General features: G+C 37.4%; 1 protein-coding gene across 1 annotated transcript; it reads right to left on the bottom strand.

Annotated features, from left to right (window-relative positions):
• Positions 1-5,050: 5,050 nt before the first annotated feature.
• Positions 5,051-24,518, bottom strand: LOC124164596 (sodium-coupled monocarboxylate transporter 1-like). The gene is made up of 15 exons (XM_046542008.1): positions 24,381-24,518; positions 23,499-23,817; positions 22,323-22,482; positions 21,409-21,474; positions 20,568-20,619; positions 20,181-20,248; positions 18,794-18,948; positions 16,558-16,698; positions 15,967-16,075; positions 15,021-15,130; positions 14,302-14,485; positions 12,969-13,055; positions 11,530-11,711; positions 7,464-7,812; positions 5,051-6,168 (listed from the first exon to the last, which is right to left on the bottom strand). Exons 2-15 carry the CDS (start codon positions 23,783-23,785, stop codon positions 6,115-6,117), a joined length of 2,004 nt encoding a protein of 667 aa, XP_046397964.1. The 5' UTR covers positions 23,786-23,817; positions 24,381-24,518; the 3' UTR covers positions 5,051-6,114.
• Between the last annotated feature and the right edge of the window lie 480 nt (positions 24,519-24,998).

Here is a 24,998-nt window from a genome sequence, read left to right as displayed (position 1 = left end):
TCCGCCTGTTTCATCGGCGGATTCTTGTAGTAGTTTTTTTTGTAATTGTTAACCCACTTACCGTTGTCAGATTAGCTTTAAATGCTGCAAACTTGCTTGAATTCCATGAAAATATTATTTTATAATCAGATATTTGAAATTTTGCTCCATTGTGATGTTATTATTTAACTAAATTTCCAATTGGAAAAATAGCTTGAAAATGTCTCTATATCTGGCGTTAGCTTCTCATAGAAAATTTGCTGCAAATAAATTCAGTTGGCATTCATTTCACATTCATATATTTGGCAGAAATATATTTAACAGGTCTTGTTTATTTGATCAAATGCCTAACCAATAAAAAATAGAAAATAAATATGAAATTAAAAAAGTTCAAGAATACCCTTTTTTAAAAATAGTTTAAAATGCACTAAAAGTAAAAGAAAGCTTTTGATCAATCGGCGAGAAGATCGTGGGAGCCAATCAGATTGCTATAACAATATATCGTCCCAATTCTCAACTATCAAGATCTAATTTAGTAATAAATCAAATCATTACCCAGCTATTAGATTTAGTGAAAATTATCATTATTCTCTTTGTGATGAGAAACTTATGGTTTACTTTTTAGTAAATTTTAAAATGTTTTTTTTTGAAAAAGCCTGTTTTAAAAATATTTCTTTAATTTATTTTGCTATTGCCAATGAGCGGGGGAGAGTTGTGGCTCAATGAATAGAGCGCTGGGCTCACTTCAAGATGAGCTCTACCCTATCTCATCAAAGTCAACCTCAAGGTTGTATCTCTGAGTGTGCCAATGATCATTTTTTCTCTTAACAAAAGGTTATGTCCTCATATGTGGCCTACTCTCGTGAACATTGGAGATGATCTTGATCCAAAATATCCACGAATCCTTGAGGTTGCTCGTTCATGTACTCCAGAACTAGAGTCATAATTTATCGTCTTTCATGAGTATCACTCCCTATGATATAAAGACTATAATTTTAAATCGAATTAACAGCTTTATAGTAGCCAATGACGTAGCTAGCTAGAAGGCTATACACACAGTCAGCTTCAATAGATAAGCAGCGATGGAAATTCTGCTTCACGCGTTAGTTTTGTGTAACTCTTGGTCTCCAGTGGGCTAACGCGATCTATGTGTGCTAATAGTCGACCTCATCGCAATGAGCCTTGATCCCAATAAGAAAACTAGGGGAGTTATTGGCAGACTTGAAACTCTAAAACCGTGAATAATAACCGAAAATAGTAGGGTTTAGAAATGTGAGTAACGTACATCACTTACAGACACCGTTTTGTGACGGTCCGTCAGCTAAGTTATGTCGGAAATGTCAGAAATTTAGCATGCGTACCAATGAAACTCAGGTAGGGCATACGTCACCTTTCACATTCACACCGTTGTTGTCGTCAATTGCTGAGACAAAATTTTGGTGCAATACTTCCAGGGCAAGCATCGTATTAATGAGTTCCAATACCTGCAGTAAATGGCGTCAACAATACATTTGTGGAGTTAGCCAGGATAGGACCAGGATAGTATTTCCGTGAAATGTGTAACTCCTTCTCTAACTTTGTTTTGAACAACAATTACCGATAGCTAGGGATTTAAAATTCCTGATTTTAAGCAAAAAAAACAATAAAAAGAGGCTTAAAATGTAGCAAAGAGTAGTGATCTCCATAGTTTCTAGTGGAATTGCTAATGGTACTTTTGCAAAGATCTTAGATTTCCATTCATATTTGAAATAAATGAAATTTTTAGGCGTTGGTTCGGCTAACTACAGCTGGTTTTCGGGAGATGAGAACAGTTTGGCAAAAACTCAAAACCTTTAATCAAGGCAATTTGCGAATACGGCAAGGGTTGATAAAAAATATGTTACGAATTTTTAAGTGATCGTTTGCTATTTTTTTTAAAGATTTTTTTCTCTGTTCTTCTCATATATTGCTCTAAAATTCGCTTATTGTGTAGAAATATGCTGAAGTCGGATCCGAGGGAAGTTTTGTTGCAGTGAAGAAAAAAATTATTAATTTTTTTGGAGTCATTTTATATACTTCAGCGGGTTTTCATTCTTAAAATACATGAATTTATGCTCTGCAATAGCATTCCTGCGCGGTCCATGTAATTTTTCGAGTTCACGAAGTTATCCATTTGTTAAACGGTTACTTAATGCTAACGTTCCTCTACGTGTTTTTTGTCAGAAGTTTGGCCCGTTATCATTATGATGCATCTTTGGTTAGGGCAACAAATATATGGCGCAATAGGAGTCACCTTGTTATGTAACGACTTCAAAATGACGCGGTCTTTGTTGTGGCCCTCTGGATGATTACAAAATCTCAGAAATTTTAATCGATCGACTCAAGAGACGGTAAATAAAGGGAAGGAAATAGTCCTTTTATCGTAGCAGCGCACGAGTTGTTTTTAAATTTCGAATTAGAGAAGCAGTAGATGCGCAACCGATAGTACTTTTCCTTTTCATTATCAGCGTATCGTATTTTTATGTGCAATTATTCGGAAAATATCTTCCTGTATCCAATTCATAGTCATGAATTTTAGTTAAAAAGTGGTAGTTGAAGGACAAAAACTACACACATATGAATGAAGTTTTTTATATTAAAATAAAGATATCTGGTATTATATTTTACGGGTAAGATTTTTTTAATGTACTCTCCTTTTTTCAATATATGGTATACCTTCTTATAGGACTCAAAGATTTTCTGAGGAAGTACTGATAATGGAATTTGCTGGGAGATTTCCTTGCTGCATGCTATTTCGAGGTTAACGATACATTTAATGTTAATTTTTGCATGAATATTTTCACAGCTTCTTTTATCAATGTTGGTGGTTGCTTTCGGGAAATGCTGCGTAGGTACCATTATCTACTCGACGTTTCACTCCTACTGTGAGGGTTTTCAAGAGAATGGAAAGTTCATTTTCATTCATTTTTAATTTTTTTCATTTTTTCTCTTGAAAAAGGTTCCAGTAGGAGGAGTGAAACGTTGAGCAGATAATGGTACCTACGCAGCATTTCCCGAAAGCAACACCATCATATTTAATGTTAGCTGATCTTGGATAAACTTACTTATTTGTATGATAGATAGTACCTTTTCATCACTAATCGTATCACGTTTATATTGATAACAAATTACTCTATAAGCTGGTGTCTGATAATACTGGAATTTTTGACTTTCAGCATCCGTATGAGCACTAAGGTAATTACGAGGGCTGCCCATAAAATTAATGCGCCATAATTTTTTCTTCGGCATTTATTTATCGCACATTATGAAAATTACACATAAAAAAGAAGAATAATTTTTTTACTACCAACACTATTTTTAACGTAATTTCTAGTCAGTTTTTTGACCGTCATGCTGCGCGAGAAAAGGGCGTGTATGTGATGGAGGGATATGGAGTCTTGGAATTATTAATGGAAGATTTGATCCGAAAACTCGTCTCATCCAAATTCCTCAAATGAGTTACACTTGTCTCTTGCATCAGTTCATTTTTGTATCTTTACTTACTGTACGATTTCCAAAGTGAATGTTAATTCTACTAAAATGTGTGTTTTTGTTTGATTGATCAGTTCACTTCTTCGATTTTACGCTCCCTTTTAACTCTGATGTATCGTTCTTGCGTTAACGTGCTTTGAAAGAGGCTTAAGGTCGCCTGCTATATATATTGGTTCAATTAAAACTTCATCCTCGCTCCTAAGTTGATAGCAAATCAGGAACTTCGCTATAGCGTAACTGGTTTGCGCCAGTTCAGAGCCCGTGGGGACAAGCCTATTACCTGAATGAATGAGAATGTGTCCGTGGTTTTCTTTTAGCATGGTCTGTGGACAATGGATATTCTACGCATATACTTTTATTTTTAAAGCAACCGGGGTCGAATGTCAAAAATTATAAAAGTTATTACGGAGCATTCCACGTTGATTTAATTGATGATTGATTTCCGGGTTAATTTCTCGTCGACTCATTTTTGGAGGACGACAGTTTCAGGCGCGTTCCAGCTCCCGTCTTCGGGTCCAAATAACAAAAGAAAGGAGTTTGGTGTGTATTTAGGACTCGAAGATGGGAGCTGGAACGCGCACGAAAATATCGTCCGCAAAAAATGAGCCGACGAGGAATTAACTCGGAAACCAATCATCAAGTCAAAAATTATTTGTTTGAAATGCCATGACTTCTGATTTTCCTAATTTTATGATTTAGTGGCCCTTTTCAACAAATTATGAAGGAATTTTTTTCCTGTATGCTATCATGAATCATGCCACCAAGTACCTTGATTAAATACAGAGGTATCTACAGAAACTTCGATATGTATTGGCAAAATGTGTTGAAGTATCGTTAGGTATTCTTCCTTATCAATATGGATCACAATCACCTATGTAGACACATACCAATTAACGCGGACTTTAAATTGAGTTAAAAATTATTCTCGTTGTTGTTGATGATTTTTTAAATAATATGTTGGAGTAGTATTACGAGGGTCGCTCAAAATGTCTTTAGAAAAAAGAAAAAAAATTATTGTGGGTTAAATTTTTTATTTCTAAAATAGTATCCTTTCATCGAACATTTTTCTAACAGTTTTTCAAAAAGTTTAAAGCCGTCCAAAATATAGAATTCCGCAAGCTCCTAGAAGTAGGTATTTTCTTCGGCGATGAGCTGCTTGTTGGTGGTAAAAATTCATCCTCCAAGCCATTTTATAAAGTTGGGGAATATGATAAAGTCAGTGGGACCAAATCTGGTGAATGTGGTAAATTTGATAATAATTGGATATCTAATTCCTCAAATTTTGACATCAAAACTACGGAGATGTGCAGCAAAATCTTTATCCGTTTCAATTTAGAATGTTTTTCCATGATTTCTTCCCTCAACCGGTCCAATAACGATGCATTCTATTAACATTTTTCCCTTATTCAAGCAATCGATGACGATTTTTAGTCTTGCATCCCAAAATATCGTGGCCATAACTTTGCAGGCCCATTTAACCATCTTAGAAAAATATAAAGATACACATTTGTTCCGTAAATCAAGATAGGTTTTGTGCTGTTTGGTGGTTAATTGAAAGAAGAGGATTTATCTTAAAATATTTTTTAATATTCTCATGCACATTCCATTTATTACGTTGAAAATAAAGGTAATTTATCTTCACTTTTACATTTACATGAGGATGGAACAGTATTTCCATCGTTTAATTGTATAAATTTACTCTACCGCCGAACACTATGCATAAATTCATCACACCTTCTTTGCTATGAATTGATTTAGGTCAGTTCAAAAACTTCTATTATAAACTCCCTTATCTTTTGATTGCATTTATTTGGAAGAAATTCAAATTTGAAATAGTTTCTACAAAAATATTTCCTTGCTTTGAGAGTATGTTAATTTTTTTGAATATATTTTTTCTCTGCGCTAGTTTTTGTTTTTTTTCTGCAATGAGTCCATAATTTGAGAGGATAACTTAACTGAAAAATTAAGGCTATTGGACAGATTTTACTGGTGGGAATTGACCAATTCAAGTTAACCAGGGTCGCCATAGAGTACTGCGTAACATTGGTAATGCATAATCATTTTTCATCGTAATCAACTGAAGAGTTAATCCTCATTTAATTCTGCCTTTCGTCACTAGTGATTGACGTTGATCCTGCAAAGCATGTTTGCCGTCGAACATTCACGAATGTGGAAACAGACACGCTTTGGATGGGCCTTCTTGAAAACGCCATGATGTCTGTAACACATCAAATCATGATGATAATGTTTGTATTTTCTTCACTATTGAAGTAACTCGATTAAATAATTTTCATCACACGCGTTTTTGAATCCACTCAGAGAAGACTTGGGTGTGTATGTTTTTGTAGTCAGGGTAATAAGACGTCAGTCTGTTGTAGAGCATTGCATAATGCACATCTCCCTTTTACGTCATACGCACTGACTTTCGAAAATAAGTGTCAGTTATGGAAGCCTTGGCTGCTCTCGAACTCTAGTTCTTGTCGTATTTCTATCGATGGGGAAAGGAACCGCCTCCGTTAAGCTGGCTGCTTCGGTTGCCGCTGTCTCCTTGGTTCAGACGCTGTGAAATACTAGGGCCTGCAGGAGTGGAAGCTCGTCTTTGCCTGTCGAAGTAAACTTTTATCTTCAGCGCGTGGGCTTCACTTCGTCCCTTGCTTCGTCCAGCATCAACATGATTGTCTGCGGAAAAATTAAAAAAATATCAATTTATTTATTATTTACGTTGAATAAAAAAATTAAACTTTGTTTTTCCACAGAATGTATTCTGAATATATTCTTCCACAGAATATATTCATAACATATTCAGAACATATTCTGTGGAAAAACAAAGTTTAATTTTTTTATTCATCATGAGTAAGTTCCACTCAGTAACGCCTCAAACCATCAACTTCATTATTTACGTCTTAAATTTTCATTAGAATACATACGTGAAAGCATCAAAATCTAGCAGTGAGCAGTGGGAACTAGGATGAAGTTATAAATATCATTAAAATCAGGCGTTGCAGTGTTGAAGAAATACATAATACTCTGACTTAAGATTCAGTTCCATCGATGCACATTAATCATGGGCAACATTAAGGAAAAGAAATCTCTACAGGGTATATACTCCAATTTTTGCAGAGTTTAATTTGATCGGAGGTAAATTCTAATATTTAATTAGTATCTTGGAGTGCAGGTCTTTAAAAAATTTAAATTCAATTTTTGAATACTTTTCGGTTTAATTAAAAACCTTCATCAGGGTTTATAAATAATATGAGTATATATTTTGATAGAAAAACAAAATTAAGGCCTATAAATCTGTTTTTTTTTACTATAATATAAAAAAGGAACTAATTCAGTTTTTCATTAGCAAAAAAATAGATCAGTACTCACTGCAGTGAGTGACATACAGCACATTTTTCTTGTATGGATCAGTTTTATACAGTGATAAGTATATTACGCTGCGATAGGTAAAATGCTACAATTAACCGAAAAAAATGAATTGTGAAGGAAACTCTAAATCTGATTTTTACAACAATTAGTGCATTATACTGTTGATAGTAAAAAAAACTAGAAGTAATTTTTTTCAAAGGCAATGATTTCTAAGGAACCTCTTTTTTATTTTAAATATTTATTGACTGTAACTAGGCTAATATAATTTTACGATCTTCACAAGAGCTACTACATACTGAATACAATTGACACCGAAACAAGCTCAAATCAGATTAAACATTCCCCAGATTGATCAAAACCGTAAATCGATTCCCTAATCAGACTTCAAATCGAGGATCTTCGGTCCCTAGTGGTAAATTACGAAGGGTATGAATATACAACTCAAAACAATAATTTTCACGGGAATCCAAATGTCTGTATATAGACGTCAGGAAAAGAAAAAAACTAAAGTTTATATTAATATTCTACGCCCCAGACTACCTTTTGGCGCTGAAATGGGTCTCCGTGTATTCAAGGCGTTACCGGTTACACGGTCGACTTACCTCCTTCTTGAGGAGACTGTCTCGTTCAGCCTCTGCTTCCATCTCCTTCTCCTCCTCTTTCTTGACCCTGTTCTTCCAATGTGCCGCCTCGTCTCCGGACTTGCATCTGTGAGCGAACAATGGTCTCACCACTGGAGTCAGGAGCTCGATGTGCACGTCAGCCGGATCCGTCGGTCCAGTGAGGAAAGACACGACCAGACCCACGGCGATGCTCACGGAGAGGCCGATCATTGTGTAGAGTTTGTAGGAGAGGCGGAATTGATACGCGGCTTGTTCTTCCTCTCCCTCGGTCATGGCCGCCACTGCCCCTGCTAGGCTTCCTTCTGTTACCGTATCCATGAAGACGCCCCTGTAATATCGACAAGAGTTTATTGAGATTTCCAGAAGTGGTTCATCATCACCATAATCCTGTGAACAATCCTAAAGACCGTTTTATACGAGGCTCGGAATTGCGCAGGTTAGAGCTACATTAATTTCTAAAATGGCATGGAATTGCGCGACTGAATGCACGAAATGAGAACAGGGGCTATTTTGCCGTCTCGCATGCACGCGTTCTCGTCAGTGTTCTAGCAATTTACCGCTTTGCACGACGAAATTTTGATTGCGCCTTCGCAAGTATGTCAGATTGCGCAATTCCGTGTACCGTGTAAAGCGGCCTTAAGAATGGTTTGACGCAGCTCTGCATTCAGCGTGACGTTCTTCAAGTTGACCCTGTACCCTCACTATGTGATCTTAAATGAGGAGGAGGATTAAAAATTGAGAAGCAAATGGTTTTGGGATCATTACCCTCAATTTTTGGCTATTTAGGGCAGAAATATTGTTTATTTTTAATAAATTTTCGGTAATAATGCTATAAATTGACTGCCAAGAGTTCTTGGGTAACCTTAGGCAACTTAGACGTAGTGTGATGCTGCAGTGCAGAGGAATGAGCAGCAGGCCCTTTGAGCTTTATTCCTCCTCACCATGAACGGAACAAAATTCTTGCTCTGCCCATGTTTTGCCATGGATCTAACTGACATGTGGTAATCCTCATTAGTCAATAATGCTAAGATTGGTTTGACACAGCAATCCATTCCGCTCTCCTATCCATTCGCCTTTTCGTGGTGACGAATTTCTTATCTTTTACATCCTGTATAACTTGTCCAATATAACTCATTTGGGGCCACCCCTTGCCTCTCTTCCCTTCCGCCTGTCCTTCTACGATTGTTTTCATCTGGCCATCATGTCTCATAGTAGGTATGGCCAGCTGAGTTGACTCGTCTTGTCCTTGAGGTTTTTAGAATATTTCTTTTTTTCTCCCACTCCTCTTACCGCTTCCTCTTTACTTACTCGCTCGATTACTCACTCGATTAGAAGTGGTTAATGTGAACTAAATAATGAACCCATTTTTTTTAACAGCCACTTACCTTGGTACGGTCAATTTGGCCACAAATTATTTTGTATTAAATTTTTTAATTCTGAAAATAGTATACTTTCATTAAACATATTTTTAACCGTTTTTAAAAACGTTTAAAGCCGTCTTAAATGTAGAATACTGCACGCTCCTAAAAGTAGGCATTTTCTTCGGCGATAAGCTGCTTGTTGGTGGTAAAATTTCATCCTCCAAACCATTTTATGAAGTTGGGGAATATGAAAAAGTCATTGGGACCAAATCTGGTGAATGTGGTAAAATTGATAATAATTGGATAATTAATTCCTCAACTTTTGACATCAAAACTGCGAAGGTATGTACCCATGCATCTTCTTGATGAAATAAAAGCTTTATTCGTTTCAAATTAGGTTGTTTTTCCATGATTTCTTCCCTCAACCTGTCCAATAACGATGCATTCTGTTATCATTTTTCCCTGGTTCAAGCAATGGATGAAGATTGATATTCGTGCATCCCAAAATATCGTGGTCATAACATTGCAGGCCCATTTAACCATCTTAGAAAAGTATAAAGATACATATTTGTTCCGTAAATCAGGATAGGTTTTGTGCTTTTTGGTGGTTAATTGAAAGAAGGGGAATTATGTTTAAAAATTTTAATATTCTCATACATATTACATTTAATTATGTTGAAAAGAAAGGTAATTTATCTTCACTTTTACATTTACATGAGGATGGAGCAGTATTTCCATCGTTTAATTGCAGAAATTTACTCTACCGCCGAACACTATGCATAAATTCATCACACCTTCTTTGCTATGAATTGATTTAAGTCAGTTCAAAAACATCTATTATAAACTCCCTTCTCTTTTGATTGCATTTATTTGGAAGAAATTCAAATTTGAAAAAGTTTCTACAAAAATATTTCCTTGCTTTGAGAGTATGTTAATTTTTTTGAATATCCTTATTAACAACGCACCAGGTGACGTCACGAACATCGCGAATGACGGGCGACAATGCCATCGATTTTTGCTTCAGTTCTGCGAATTTCTTATTTCCAGACCGCCGCGCCTAGTGTGCTGTTCGAGTAAAATTCAGAGTAAAGTTCAAGTCTTTCCCAATATAATCTATATTAATTTTATTTTAATTGTTTCCTGGTACCAATTCATGTATCATGCTCTTAACGTTGTCCGCGATGTGATTAAGCTTTCAAGAAGCTATAAATAGTCTGCGACAGTAATCAACACACAAAGATCTCCCAGCAAATCGTGAATGAGGTCTAAGTTTAGCATCATCAAGCTTTTTTATCATAATATTGTATCTTTCATTCTCTGTACTCAAAATAGACTTAAGTTCCATGATCGATTATCAAAAATTAAACCAAGATAGCGATCATACAAAAACTTTCATAATGTGATTACAGAATTAAGTCGTATTTTTATTCTTTCTGTTTCCAGTATTTTTATGGACACTAATTTTTTTATCGTCATTCGTGAGAACTTTTGTTTGATGAATTTAGGTACATTTTGTATCGAATAACTGGCTTGGAACTTTTATCTTACTCGTACTAAGCTCTGTATACAAGGCAACACGTTGCAGTTATTTGGACTTTCTCTACACCTCCGTATAGACTCTAGACCTCATATGGCATTTATCGACAAATTACGAAAGTAATTTGGAGTAAAAGTGAAAGCTAACTTTCGTTTTTTTTCCAATGCTTCTCCCATATCACTATTTTTCCCTCGCATGCCGGAGTGACTAGTGAATGACGAGAGCAGCCCAATGCCGACGCGCCATTTAATGAGAAATTGAGCGTATGTCCCAGTAGCCGTAGTTGTTGTAGTAGTCCTTATAGCATTAGTGCCATCTTTCGATTGCGTTTGCTTGCATAGGAATAGCAGGAATGAGGGTTGTCCAGTATTACGGAAAGCCGCCGTATTTTTCATGATGGTTTTCCTTCCTCCTCCTCATTACCCATTAAGTCTATATAAACAAGAGTAATTTGGAGTACAAGTGAAAACTAACTTTCGTTTTTTCCAATGCTTCTCCCATATGGAAAGCATTACACAGATGTTAATTGAATTAGGCTGGGAGCTGCCCGAGACACATAAGGTGAGTACTAGACTTGAGCAATTGAAAATTAATGACATCTTTCGGAGTGATATGGAGAACACCATATTCGAACCCCACTAAAACGTCTACATCTACGCCAAAATTCTACGTTTGAAAGAAAATATTATCCATACGGCCGTACTCTTTGCTGGGCAAAACAATTGTGGGGGTGTGTGTTTAATGTTAGAAGGATAACGGTGGCGAGATACACAAAAAATACAATGAAACAACCACGCAAGCTCACTCACTCACCTACATAATACCCTGTGAACCGCCTCTAGGGTGTTTTGCAGGGTGTAACTGATCGTCATCGTACCACGTGCAAAAAGTACAGATACATTTCATGGCAATCACACTACAGAGTAATAAAAGTAGCACGCAAAAACTTGTGCAGATAGTTTTAACTCCCATGAAGCATGGAGTACTGCATACAAAAAAAAACAATATAACAGAAACACTCCTACTTAGAAAGCGCAAATTCGCAGCGCACTTTGACAATAAGGAGCAAGCGAAAGATGCCGAACTCTTACGCGCCAATAATTCCAAATGGAGTAAATTTTTCTTCGATCGAGGATTACCTACTCACGTGGTGTTGATGATGGACGTCCCGGAAGAGAGAAATATGTCATCGTGAGGTAGGAAGGCACACCCTTCGGTCGTCACTGGCTTCTTCTCGAATTTTAGCAGACCTTTCGCGACGGCCGCCTGCTGGCCAAAGGAGATGTAACCCATGAAAATCATCCCCGTGATCCCTCCGATGAGAGCGCCCTGAGAAGTAAGGGATAAAGGGTGCTTCAAAAAGTGCGTTAACTTTATGAATCCATGAATAATAATACTGAGGAAAGCGGGGTCGCTGTCACACAGTTATGACCAACATATTTATCAATTTTTCTAGTAATTCTGAATGCCGCTATTTACAGTGAATGATCATGCGAATGATCATGCCACCATTCATGGGAAAAACGGAACATGTTCTAGTTTTCATTGAATTATCAGGCGCATGACGGTTCATTCGCGAATTTTCCCGTTATATACGGCGAAGAATTTCATTCACCGTGTATATCGGTCGAAAATTATGTTTTGCATTTTCTAGCTTCATTGGCAGATTGCCCTCATAAGTAGGATATAATTACATTTTTGTCATATAGCTCATATGTACATGTGTGGTGTGCAATGCACACTGTGCATACAGAAATCTTCTTTAATGCTAGTGATTAATCATTCCCTGCCAAACACCCTAGAGGCATGGTGTGCATGTAGGATTCCTTTTGCATGCTGTAAATTGATCATCCTCTGCCTACCTAGCAAGGTATTATGTAGATGTAAATTGATTTAGTCGTAATTAGCATTGCGAATTAAATTTTCTTCTTTTTTAACTTGGCTTTGTATTTTTCTCCTTTGCACCATGTAGCCGGGGATCGCAGTCAGATTTAGAGTAGCAATTTTGCTATGAATAAATAGGCGTAAGAGATATCTGCCATGCTTGGTGCGAATATTTTATGTATAGCTGTCTCATGATTTGTTTATTTATCAAAATATGCTCGCTCAGTTAAGATGAAAGCAGCATCAGCGAATCTATTGTTTTGATTACGTGAGTAAAATTGGTAGAATTTCTATTAGACTTCTCCCAGTACACTTGGAGAGTTCACCATCAGGGAAAAATATTGATATCTGAAGGGCTTAGCGGTGAGATCAAAAGAGGTGTCTCTTTCTTGCGATACTTCTCTGTTCTGATACCACGTCTATGTAATAAATGCCCTAAGGTGTGGACGATCGTCTTTCCGTAATATTTGGGACTGAATTTTGATGAGAATACTCTCTAATAGTTTTATTTAAAGGAAATATGTCTCACGTCTTGTATCCAGAATTATGCTTTTTAATTCACCTTTTAGAATAAGTTTGGGTTTGAATAGCTGACTGACTCGATAGCATAATGTCAAGGGTTTGCGTCCAGGGTGGCCTTGCTTTCTACGAGCGTTTGGATTTGATATGTCAAGGTCCACCGACGCTGGGCTTCCCTCTTACCTTGGAATTGACCCAGGGGAAGAGCATTCCAAGAGCGAATATTGCCAGCATTGGTCCGCTCGTTATGCCTCCCAGAGATCCCGAGACCTTCAAAGAGAAAATAACAGTCACTGAAAACAGTGGCTTATCATTGACGCTTCTCACTGACCAAGTATAGGGGGTGCAATGGCAGTTTGGATGTGCCAAACCTCTGTGACTTATTGGAGATCTGGGGTAGATCTTAGCCCTCATTGGGAACATTTTATTGATTGGACGCAGTGGCGTAAATAGCAATATGATTCGGGGGGATGGAGAGGTATAGGTGGGCGACCCCCCAGGCAACGGGGGGTCCGGGACAATTTTTGTTATGGTGCAGTTATTTTATTCCAAAACTAGACAGTAGCCTTAAATATTTTTTAATTTTTCTGGGGTTTTGGGGGGGGGGTCTATCACCACATCCCTCCATAGTTGCGCCACGGATTGGACGTATATCAACCTGAATCATTATGCCTTTAGTTCTTACTTACTCAGAAAGAGTATAATGTTAATAATATCCTGGCTTATTGCACTGGAACAGGAGTTGGAACTGTTGGGATTTTTACCTGGAATCTTTACCTTTAAATTTGCCGATACTTAACTTCTCTGTGGTGTTCAGAGTGCTGAGATTTTTGAGTCAGCAACAATAAAATCATGTGTCTAAAGCATGGTAGTGATGATTCCGCTAACCATGGAGGGAACGACGTAGTCCTTAATGCAGCCACTCTGCGAGAAAGTATTTGATCATACTGATTCAAAGATTAAGCCGTTCGTCAAATTTTCACTATGTCGTTAACAATTTTAAATCGCAAAATCGTTCAAAATTGCAAATTTTTATCGTTTATTTGTTTCGTGGCTTCTTCCGCTCGTTGACGTCATAGCACGGAGGATATCATTTATTGGTAAACGTGATCGAGTAGAGTGCTTGCAAATGACATCACAACACCACTCATTAAATTTGAGACTGTTGCATTTGAATGCCTCACGTAGGTAGTACATCTTATTCTTTGGAACCACTCGCTTAAGTCCTTACGTGGGGAATATCTCCCAAGTATTAGCTCCCTAATATCAATCGATGTATTTTTAAGGCCACTGGCTTATTTGAAAGAATAAAAAGATTTTGTTATTACATAGAAGCAAATTATGTTTTTTCTTCACTCATTTCCCCCATTGCTTCATTTACTTTCATAAAATCTATTGAAGTATATCAATTTGTCATGTCTGAGGATTTATCATCATGTAACAGTCATTTTTCTATCTATTCTTGCCACGTCGACTGTATTTCTTAATGAACAATGTAATATCAGTATATATTTACCTGAATAACTGCACCCAAATGCTGAACAATAAATACCATGCCGACGCAGACTATTCCAATGAAAACGCAAATGATTTTCATGATTGTTGAAGCTCTTTCTTCCGATATTTTAATCTTCAGGCAAGGGTGAATGAAATCCTCATATATGACGCCGGACATCGAATTCAGGCCAGTTGACATTGAACTGCAAATAAAATAAGCGGTTGGAGCATTTCGAGTGAAAATTAATACGGAATGAATTATCGATTTACTTTGTAAGCGTGGCATGATACGGTTAATATCTGAAAGGACTATTTGAATGTAATGTTAAATTTACGTGAATCCTGGAGTAAAACTTGAATTACTTCATATGGTTTTGACATGCGAAGACCATTAAAGTTTTACAGGTATTATTAGTGCAAGTAACTTTTAGGAGACCATTATAAGTTTTCCAGCTTACTTTAACTAAAATATCTTTTAGTTTGAGATGAAAACTTTACAAACGAATATTTGGGGGGTTTATTGAATACTTAAGAGGCGTTGACAAAGAATTAAAAAATTTAACTGTTATGCGATTATTTGGTAAAGTGGAAAGAGACGTTTCACCATGATCATGCTGATATTTTTTCTTAAATATGTTGATACGTAGTAAATAGCCCATAAATTCATCATGAAAGCTAAATTTACTGGTTGTTAGCATCTACAGGAATAGGTTACATGGGAATATAGGCAGTGGTCACCTTAAAGCGGCGCTGAACACGCCGGCCATGAAAAGCCCGGGCAGTCCTGGCAGTGAGGCAGCCACGTTCATCACGTAATAGGGAAGCAGTTGGTCCGAGGCCCGCACGACCTTTGGGGCGAAAAGTGAGAGGGTCGCTTGAGTATGCTTGTCGCCTTTCATTCATCATATAACCATACTTGGCACTGCGGACCGTTCCTTCCCTTCCAAAATTATCACCCGTCATTTCTTGAAATAACTCTCTACTTTTGGTCATGATTTGAATTAGTTTCTATCAAGTTCCCCTGCCTATGATATACTTCTTAATCGTATACAAAGTTTTGAAAGTAAAAAACATGAGTAGAGATGCTATTGAACTTAGTATGGTCCAAAGACCAAAAGTGGAGTAAAAGTAACAAAGTAACTAGGGTAAAAATACTATTGCGGTAACTAACTTCGATAGCTCATGACTAACTAAGGCAAAAGCGAAAGTGTTAACAATTGTTTTATCCCAAATTTATTGGTGACAAAAGGAAAAATACAGCTGACTTTTCCGCTTGCATTCGTCTACTCATTGTCAGTAATGTGTCTTAGCTACCGCACAGGTAACTGACCTGGATTTACTACCGGGTATTACTACCGCTATCAATGAGAATAAAGTCAACAAGATTTTATCCTCATGCCATCCTAAAGCTATCTTTTGAATAGATTATAACTTGATGTGAGAGTAGATGGAGTTTAAATTTTAATGTTTCCACATTATGTCATATCCCTTCCAACCATGGTTTCGCTACAGAGTAACGTAATCAATGTGGCATTTACAATACCTGACTGTAGTCACACTGAGAAATAATTTATGAAACAATTATTTGTGATTCGAATATCTTGTGCATATTTTATAGACTTTACATAATTCAAAGACTGGATTCTGTCGAAATATAAAAGTAATATTTATTTTTTATGCTTACTTTGGTAGACAGACGATCGCAGTTGTAGTAAGTTGCGTATATGAGAAGTCCGCAGTAGCAGCTTATCAAGGTGATGGCTACACATCCAAATGTGAGGATAACAATCATTCTGGAATATAACAAGCAAAATTCGTTAACTTACTTTAAGTGCCCTTCGCTGGCAGAAAAATATTATTATTACCTAATTTTTTTTGTTTTTAATCAATTCCTTTTTTGTGAACTATTTGAGAAAGTCAACAGCAATTTCTAAAGAAATTATTTTTATTGAAAAATATTATTGATATATACATTATATTAAATATATTATTTAAATATATATTATCATAATGAAAATAGTTTTTTCTTAAAGGTTCTCAATATATGAATAATTATTTATTTGTACCATAAATAAGAAAGGCAAATATTGAAATGGAAAATATTATAAACTGTAAGTTTTGTTGTGCATGCATCAACATATTATATGTTAAATTTCGTTCATTTAAGAACTGATTGTGTATATTGTCGTCAATCCTGCTTGAGTTAACTATATTTCAAGGCAATAGCAAAGAAATGAAGGTAACCGTAAATTTCTCTTTTCACGTAAAAACTTACATGTGTGCTTTCCTGAGAGAAGGCATTGCTAGGAAGCGCTGGACCATTCCTTGGTTGACGGAGACGTAGGTCATCCAGCTAAATATTTCTCCAATTACAGTGTTCCAGAAAGTGTGCCTCACCGTTGGATCAGTGTTAAAACTATTTGCATTCCCGGAAAGAAAAATAGGGTATTAATTCTATTGATCATAATCAGTTTAGAAATTAATAATCAGCTCTGTTATGATTTTTCGTTCTTTTGTCTGCTCAGATGTTTTGCACAGCATAAGGTGGTGGGAAATGTGTTTAAATGGATATAATTTAATAAGTCACAAGTCTGATATTTGTGACGATTATGGATTTATTTGGGAATTTCGCCAAAATAATTTCTGGAAATTTTTGTTCCCCTGCAGATTCTGCACACAGTTGGAGTCACAATATTATTTAATTTTCTGATCATTGTCAAATATAAACAAGGTTTTCACCATCTATTCAAGCTATGAAAAAAACAAAAGTTGAGGTAACCAAACTCAATGTGTTACTTTTTAGATAACCGTAATTCTTATTGTCGTCAAAGGCGACTGCTTGGCAGCAAATGCCTTTCGCTTAGTGAATATGCTTATCTTACATTTGCCGATAATTCATATAGCCCGCTGCCATCTTCTTCATCTCCATGAATTCTTACTCTTAGATTTAATTTCTGTAAAAAAAGTATAATTTACTCTCAATGCTTCCTCCAAGAACTTATGTTTTTATGTTCATATTCCCGTAATTGTTGATGAAAACCTTGGTAATGACAATGATTACAGCTGTATTTACAACAGCGAAATTAGATCCTTAATAAATATTTTATTCATAAGTCTTATCAGAGCAATATCCTCCAAATCAGTGACGTGACTATGGGGTATGAGGGGATGGGTCCCCCCCCCAAACCCTCAGAGACATTAAAAAAATATTTTAAACTCGTCTAATTTTGACTCATAATAACTGCATCTGCTTAAAGTTAAATTTTTAGTGCCAAAATCATGAAAAATAAATTTTCAGGCATGTCATTTTTCAAAATTTTTCCCGGAACCCCTGAAGTGGCAACACCCTCCCCTCCCCGTTGCCTTGGGGGGGGGGGGGGTGTCCCATTTCAGGCCATTCCATCCCCCCCAAAGGTCGGTGTATCATATATTTATTAGGAGAGATGGGTATGTTTATGATCTAAAATGGCCTTTATAGATCGGCATTGTATTCTTCCAGCGTGGAAACAGTTACGGGAGAATTATTTACCCTGAAAACGATGAGCGAATCGGTGATCGAAACGACAAGTGTACGTTGGAGCGTAGCGTCGTAGGACATGAAGACCCTAATTGTAAGGTTACTATTCCACTTGTTCGTGGTTTATTTCCTGGCCGACGCGGTTAGCCTTCCACCCTTGATGTGTTAATTACAATGGGTTACTGTATGGCTCTTGTGAAAATGATCGCTTTTTCGCCCGTATGTATTTATTTCCACTTGTCATGGCTATAAAAACTTATTGTGTCTTTTGCCACCACGTCAATGTTACTCTGGTCCTCACCTTTCTCTATCGATCGCCATAAAAGGTGGATATTTTTTCAAGTTAAATCAGAAGCTATAGCGTAGAATCATTAGTAACTTAGAATTAAAAATACCACAAAAAATACATACCATGGAAATGGTTTTCCGTGGTGATTTAAAGAGAGCATGGCTCCAGTTTATGCCAGCTGGAATAAATGACCAACCCCGTGGAGATAGAGGGTAAATCAAATATTGACTGTGGTGAAATATGATTTTGTTCCTTCCCGGCGCATGATACTGAAGAAATCTTTTCGGATTTTCCACCGGGTGAGTTACTTGTTGGGCGACGTTTTGATAGCTGCCTATTCTTTTCTTGCCGGGTGAGTTACTTGTGGGGCGACGTTTCGATAGCTGCCTAAACTTTCGAAACAGCGGCCTACAAGCAACTCACCTGTTGGGAAACTGTAGAAGATTTCACCATTGATGGTGGTGGATCCGTATACAGTGCTGATTCCGTTCTTACTTGAAAAACTCGAGTCTCCCTCCGTCATCGTTCCGTTGCCATAACAATTAATGTAACTGAGAAAAATGGAAACGGCAGAAAAAATCTAGGAAATATGATTAAGTAATTAGAGGCTGCTCGTTGAAATGAAGGTCCTGGTCCTTCAAGTGTTAATCAAATATTTATTGTAATCTAAAGTGTCGTTTGATATAGCGATGATTCCGTACTTACTTAAAAAACTCGAGTCTCCCACCGTCGTCATTTCGTTGCAATATGTTGCCGAAGCCTCCGAGAGAGGCCGTGCCTATGACGACCACCACGATCATGGCGAAGAACATCATCACCGTCTGCAGAGCGTCCGTCCAGACGACGGCTTTCAAGCCACCCTATGAAGCAAAATACGGTTTCCCAATGAACAAATTTGTACAAGTAATTTCATTCGTATTAAAACTAAATATCCATGACTGGTGTCACAAGTTTGTACGTGTGATTTGTGTAGTTGAACAAGTTTACTTCAAAAATTTTATAAAATGATATGTATTTATTTAAATCATTATCTTGTGGTGCTGAGTCTCTTGATTTTATTACTCTGGTCCCAGACAAGAGGCGGATCAACGGGGGCTAATGGGGCTATAGCCCTCCCATTGGGTTGAAACACTCACTAGGTAAAATCGAAGTATTTGGGGGTTAACACTTTCCATAACAGTGTTTAGTTATATTTTCCTATATATTTACCTTCTTTGAAGAATTGAAATACAAATTAGCTGTAAACATAGGGCCTATTTTACTTAATTTTTGGTATATGACAATACAGAGGTAGATTCAGGGAGGGGCTATGAGGAGCTGTAGTACCCCCTCCCCATTGGATATTCAATTTACACTAGATATTATCGTAATCTTAGTCTCCCCCTTTTCCCTGTCATGGATCTGCCACTGTCCCAGATCATCCGACCGTTCTGTCCATCTGTCTTAATTAAAGAGATGCGGAAGGTGATGTCACACATTAGTTATTCTTGATATGTCCCTTCAAACAAACGTATGGCGTTAAATGTCAATAGCTTCAAAAATCTACGGTTCTAACGTCACGAACAACAAATAGAGTGACGATAGACCACAAAAAAAAACTATTCAGTCCCTAATTGACGATTGACACTTATGACGAATATAGCATTTTCATAAGTGTTCCACTGATCCCCAAGATATTTTAAACGGAATACGTCCGTTTATAAGTGATGTGTAAGAAACATTTAGACAGGAAATATGCATATAAAATTCAGGGAGGAGAGACGGGAAGAGAAATGAAAATGCTTATGGGTGTACCACTAGGCAAACATTTACAAACTCATCTCAGAGACATAAACGGCAATTATTGAAGTTATAGGCATTATTAGTATCTATTATATCATATTCTATTATCACGTAGTCGTTATTAGTGTCTATTACATCATCTATCATAATCATATTTCCCCGGCTACATAAAAGCTCGTTGGTATATCAGCTGTACAAGTTTGCTGCTGTTATACTTCGATGCATCTCAGGTTCTACCTCTAGTAAAAGTAAGCATGCTCTTAATATTGAGTTCGATACCATACAAAATATTTCCTTCGAATTAACTTACCAGGCTGGTGTAGAATATGCAGACTAGGCTGACTAGTGGTGTGATCAGGTGAATGTTGAATCCCGTCACTGCGATAAATAAATTGAAGAAATAATTCAGCATGCTTTGAAAACATGGAAGAACTATGGCTTATCCCATTCTTTAGTATTGCAATGCATGAGGGAAGTTTAAAATTGTGGAATAGAAGAGACCAGGCTACGCTTTAGTAAATTTAATCAATACCTATTTTTAAATCATTTAAAACTTTTCTAGCTACGATTACCTCGAAAAGCTCCGAAAAGAGGTTCCTAGCAACATGGCTTTCAAGAAATACTCCAGCTAAATTCGAGAAATGCTATTAGTTATGCTAATTATTATAATAATTAAATCTATTTATTTTGGTCTTACCTTGGCTGAACGCTAGGGCTGGCAAGTAAATCACAATCGGAATGTTTAGAAACTGGAAAAAAACGGAACTTTTTACAGTGAGTGAGGAGTACTTCAATAAGCAGTCATAGAGTAGCCATATAGCTCAGTAATAATTGAATTCTATCTTCACATTTTCTGTTACATCTTATGCATCTTAAAATTTGTAAATACCGAAGTATATGACGTGAGGTCTTTTCGAACCATCTTTGTCATATTTGTGATGATTTTCGTGTTTTAAATCTTTTACCCCATCTATGAGACTGGAGTAGTATAATCTACTATCTACGGTATTCTATTCTACTAAACGGTGACAGAAAACACTCCAGAAATCACGAATAAACTTTATCCCTCCTTGCGAAAAATCATCCCTTTTCTTTAGATATTAAAATGATTGTGTGTCAAAATATCATGCATGTTGAATTAATTATATGCCACGATCTTGATAGTACACATCAGATATTATTTCTTATATACTAGGATTCCGATGGATTTGGTTAATTTATGTACAACGACAACGCGCTAAAGATCTAGATACTAATTCTTTCCCATGTTCTCCGAAGTATGCTTCGCCCATGACTCACCTTGGAGTTTACACTCATCGGGACATTTGCGAACACAGCCAACATAGTGAGTATTGAGACTACCATAAGGCACAATCATTCCGGTGGTGTAGAGGGTAAAATATCACAGATATTTTACAGACGTTCTTAATGAGGATATTGTATACAGTTTAACTTTTTATTAGCGGAAAGGTGGGTTTTTAGTCACTCAATAATCATGGTAGGGCTTTTAATTACAGTAAAAAAATTACGTTACTTACAGAGCTGACCAAGAAAAGCAAGGATCCAAGGAGCCGCACCCTTCTGTCAAACCTCATTTCCAGGTACTGGGAATAGAAATGAATTTTACGTTAATTGAGGGGGTGAGATGACAAGAGATGCAAGTGATTTGTTTTCTAAACAGAATTAGGCACAGAATTTAAGTAAAGAAAACAATCGAGATCAACAAGATGATTAGTAGTGCATTTGATTTTCAACTCGATGTCAGCACAGAACTTAGATTCACTTGTACCCCTTGGCCACCACATTTTTGTGAATTTCTTCTTTCAATACCTTAACCCAATTCTATTCAGAAAAAAATTGCTTGCACCCCTACGATTCTCACCCCCTCAATTAGGCTTAAGTATCACAAAGACTTTAGGCAACCTATAGCTGAAATGATTTACACTGGCGTTATATTTATGGCGGATCAATGAGAGAGGCCGCAAGGATTAATAATTCCTCAACCTTGGAAGCCATTGTGACATATATTTTTAAAGCACCACTCTACGAGGTGAGCCTATTTAATAACCTAGGCCGCGGCGAAGTTGTTTGAAATAAGTCTCTTCTAGCAAATTCAATCAACTTTCCACTCATCTCTGTTAAGAGAAATGATGTATGACAACCTAAAAGGCGATCCATAGAAATAGAGTCATGATAATCATTTTCATTCACTCCAAGCTTTAAAAAGAAAATTTAAATATTTCAGCGGTTGATACAGTTGCCATCCTTTCATTCGAGCTATTGTATCACATTTAAATTTTCTTAACGACGTTTATTCTTGAGAATAATATGAAAATAGTCTTTCCTTATTTGCTACACTGTTTCAAGAAACTGTAATGGAATACTAACTATTATTCATGAGCTATATTCTAACTGCTCCTCATGTATTAAGTCTCCAATAGAAATCACGTACCTCGTATGACGTAGACAACTGGAGTCCATAGAACACTGGCATGAAGATAAAGGCACATCCGGTTGCAGCTCCCAAAACTCCAAGCGTTGCCGTGGTGAACTGAGTGCCGTAAACGTATATTTCTGCTGGCATTCCTAAGAGGGTTATACCTGAAATATAACTAATATCAAGATAATTCAAGACAAGGACATATTTTTCGGCCATATTTGTTCGAAGCACGATACATAATGATGCCAATTCTCTCGTGAATTTGGACCAGAACGTTTATTTTCGCCATGGTATGACATGAAAGTTCTAGCAACTTGAATGAGATTTATTAGTTTATGCACATCTTTAGAATTTAGCCAATTTCCAAGGGTACACTACGAGAACAGCGGTATTGCGACTAATAAAAATTAAATGAAAAATATGTATCAGAGAGTAGAGTACTGTAGGAAGAGTAATTGTCCTAGGCTGTGCTGAAACAAAAATATCCTGAGCTGAAATAAAAGAGTGCCAAAATAATAATTTGAGGTTTTGCGTGGAACGAACTTTGCGAGCAATGCTTTTAAAACAGTTTGGAATTAGTAAATGGAAGACCTTTTGCCTTATAATTTCGCTTTTGTCCAGATAGGTAAAGGTAAAAAATACGAAAAGTTGCGTAAAATAGCTTTTGAATTAAATATAGTGATGGTACCTTGAAATTTTCGGTGGAATTCTCCAAAACAGTCAAAACGACTAGGCTAAGACGATGTCCCATAACCAAAATTTGAAGACTCCACCCCTTCGAGTCCTCATTTAATGTAACTATGAGTGGCAGGGTTGCACGACTTCGGATTCTGATACATATTTTCGATCGGTTTTCATGCCGAACGGTTGATTTCGATCGGCTGCGATTCGTTCGGAATTTGTTATGATTGAAAAATTTCAGTTCGATAGCTCACGGCAAGGGTTGATATTGTCTTCGGAATAAAAATTTGAAACACAGCAAATTCCGATCACATTGCGTACTATCGGAATCGACAGTTTGGAATGGAAACCGATCGGAATAATTCAGAACAGTGTCAAGCACATCCCTATAGTTTTGAAATTTCCGTACACAATAGTAAGATAACATTCATGCATGAGCATAGCAAGGTACTATTTTTGTTTTTCAACGCTGTTGTTGAAGTGGAAGGAGGGGGACGTAGAACTCACCTGGCGATGAGGGAAAGAGATACGGGTAGAATTCCCATCTTGCGGCCGCCCATCAGGTACTCGGACGTCGTGTTTTGTTTCTGCTTGGCGAAGAAGGCGAAGTAGATGCCGATGATGGCGGACACGACGAGCATTCCGACGAAGAGCGTGTGGTCGAGGGCGGAGAACACGTGGATCTTGGGCACTGAGCCCACCACCGGCGGAGGCGCTGTCTCCGGGCTGCCCACATCCAAGGCCCCCGGAAACCCCGTGGTGTTGGTCCAGCTGTCAAATGCCTTGGTGTCCATTTTATTCCCCACCTTTGTGGCCCCTCACTTTCCTTCAGATAAAGAGAGAGCTTCAGCCTATTTTGGACATGAGCTGGAATAAGTCTATACATCTACTAAGGGTGCGATTCATAGACGGCAATTTAGGCTAAATTATATTTTAGCCGGGCGAAAGGCTGCATTCTCCGTTTCATAAACGCCACTTCAGAAGAAAAATGGCCGAATCGACACTTTACCGTAAAGTGCCCAACCGGAGTCCCTAGGAGAATTATTTCCTCTTTTATAAAAAAAATTAAGGCTATCTTCGCTACGTAACCGTTCCTTAACTTATCATCAGTAACTCTCAACTGTGGCCATCAGCACACAGTTTCATCTTTAAATTCATTCCTTTGAAGCCGTTTGATGGAAAGGGTGGGACGATGGGTAAATTGTTACCGATTTTTTGCTTAAATAAAGACCGATAAAATAAGATAAAACGAAATCCCGTTTGTAATGGTCCCCTGAAATTCGTTATCAGTGAGTTTTACTGCATTTTATTCAGTTCACGCATTAGGTCTATCTGCACCGGATCCCATATCTCTTATTCTTTGGCTTGTCTACTTTTCATCGTGCTTACCTTTTCCTTCCCCACACTTGTAGCCTCCTCTGTTGGTCCAGGGGGTTCTTCTGGTGCACTTGCTGCTTTATCTTTCTCTTGGGGAGGACGTGTATGTGTTTGAGTCGTTCGGAATGTCGGCGTCTCCTTCTGGTGAGGGGCAAGGTACGACTGGCTTCTCCCTCCCTTACACCATATCGCCGCGACTCTCGAGTCTTTTGTTTTTACCCATCCTCCTCCTCCAGCCTGCTCCAGATTGCAGTGCGGGGCGAGTGGGTGGGAGAATATTGGAGGGAATACGAGTATTTCTGGTGGGCAACAAATGTTTACGTATTATAATATATTGACAGGCGACCTAATACTCGGTGACCATAATTGAGTATTGTTCCCACATCCGTTTGGGAAAGTCGGATTTCTGTACCGTGGAGTTTTGCATGATGCCATTAGGGTCCATGACAGCTACTACTTGGCCCAAGTTTTTTTGCCAAACAAATCTGAAACAATCGTAATTAAATTTCTTACACTTACCAAAGGTGAAATATTTCATGGTGATCCTGAATATGTATTGAGCCCATGCCGTTTCGGGTTTGTCGGATTTGTGAACAGTGGAACATGTCCACAGCACGAGTGGAGAACGGC

Source organism: Ischnura elegans, chromosome 8, assembly GCF_921293095.1.
Source record: "Ischnura elegans chromosome 8, ioIscEleg1.1, whole genome shotgun sequence".
NCBI lineage: Eukaryota > Metazoa > Arthropoda > Insecta > Odonata > Coenagrionidae > Ischnura > Ischnura elegans.
Note: the sequence above shows the minus strand (reverse complement) of the source record. Positions and strands in the feature narration are given on the sequence as shown.

Excerpts from the sequence above, each read along its gene's own strand:
- LOC124164596 (XM_046542008.1), bottom strand. The coding sequence starts at position 23,785 with ATGGACACCAAGGCATTTGACAGCTGGACCAACACCACGGGGTTTCCG. Across the intron at positions 16,076-16,557 it reads TCTCTCAGGAAAGCACACAT|AATGATTGTTATCCTCACAT; the intron begins GTAAGTTTTTAC and ends GTTATATTCCAG. Across the intron at positions 15,131-15,966 it reads GCGATCGTCTGTCTACCAAA|GTCGTGCGGGCCTCGGACCA; the intron begins GTAAGCATAAAA and ends TTCGCCCCAAAG.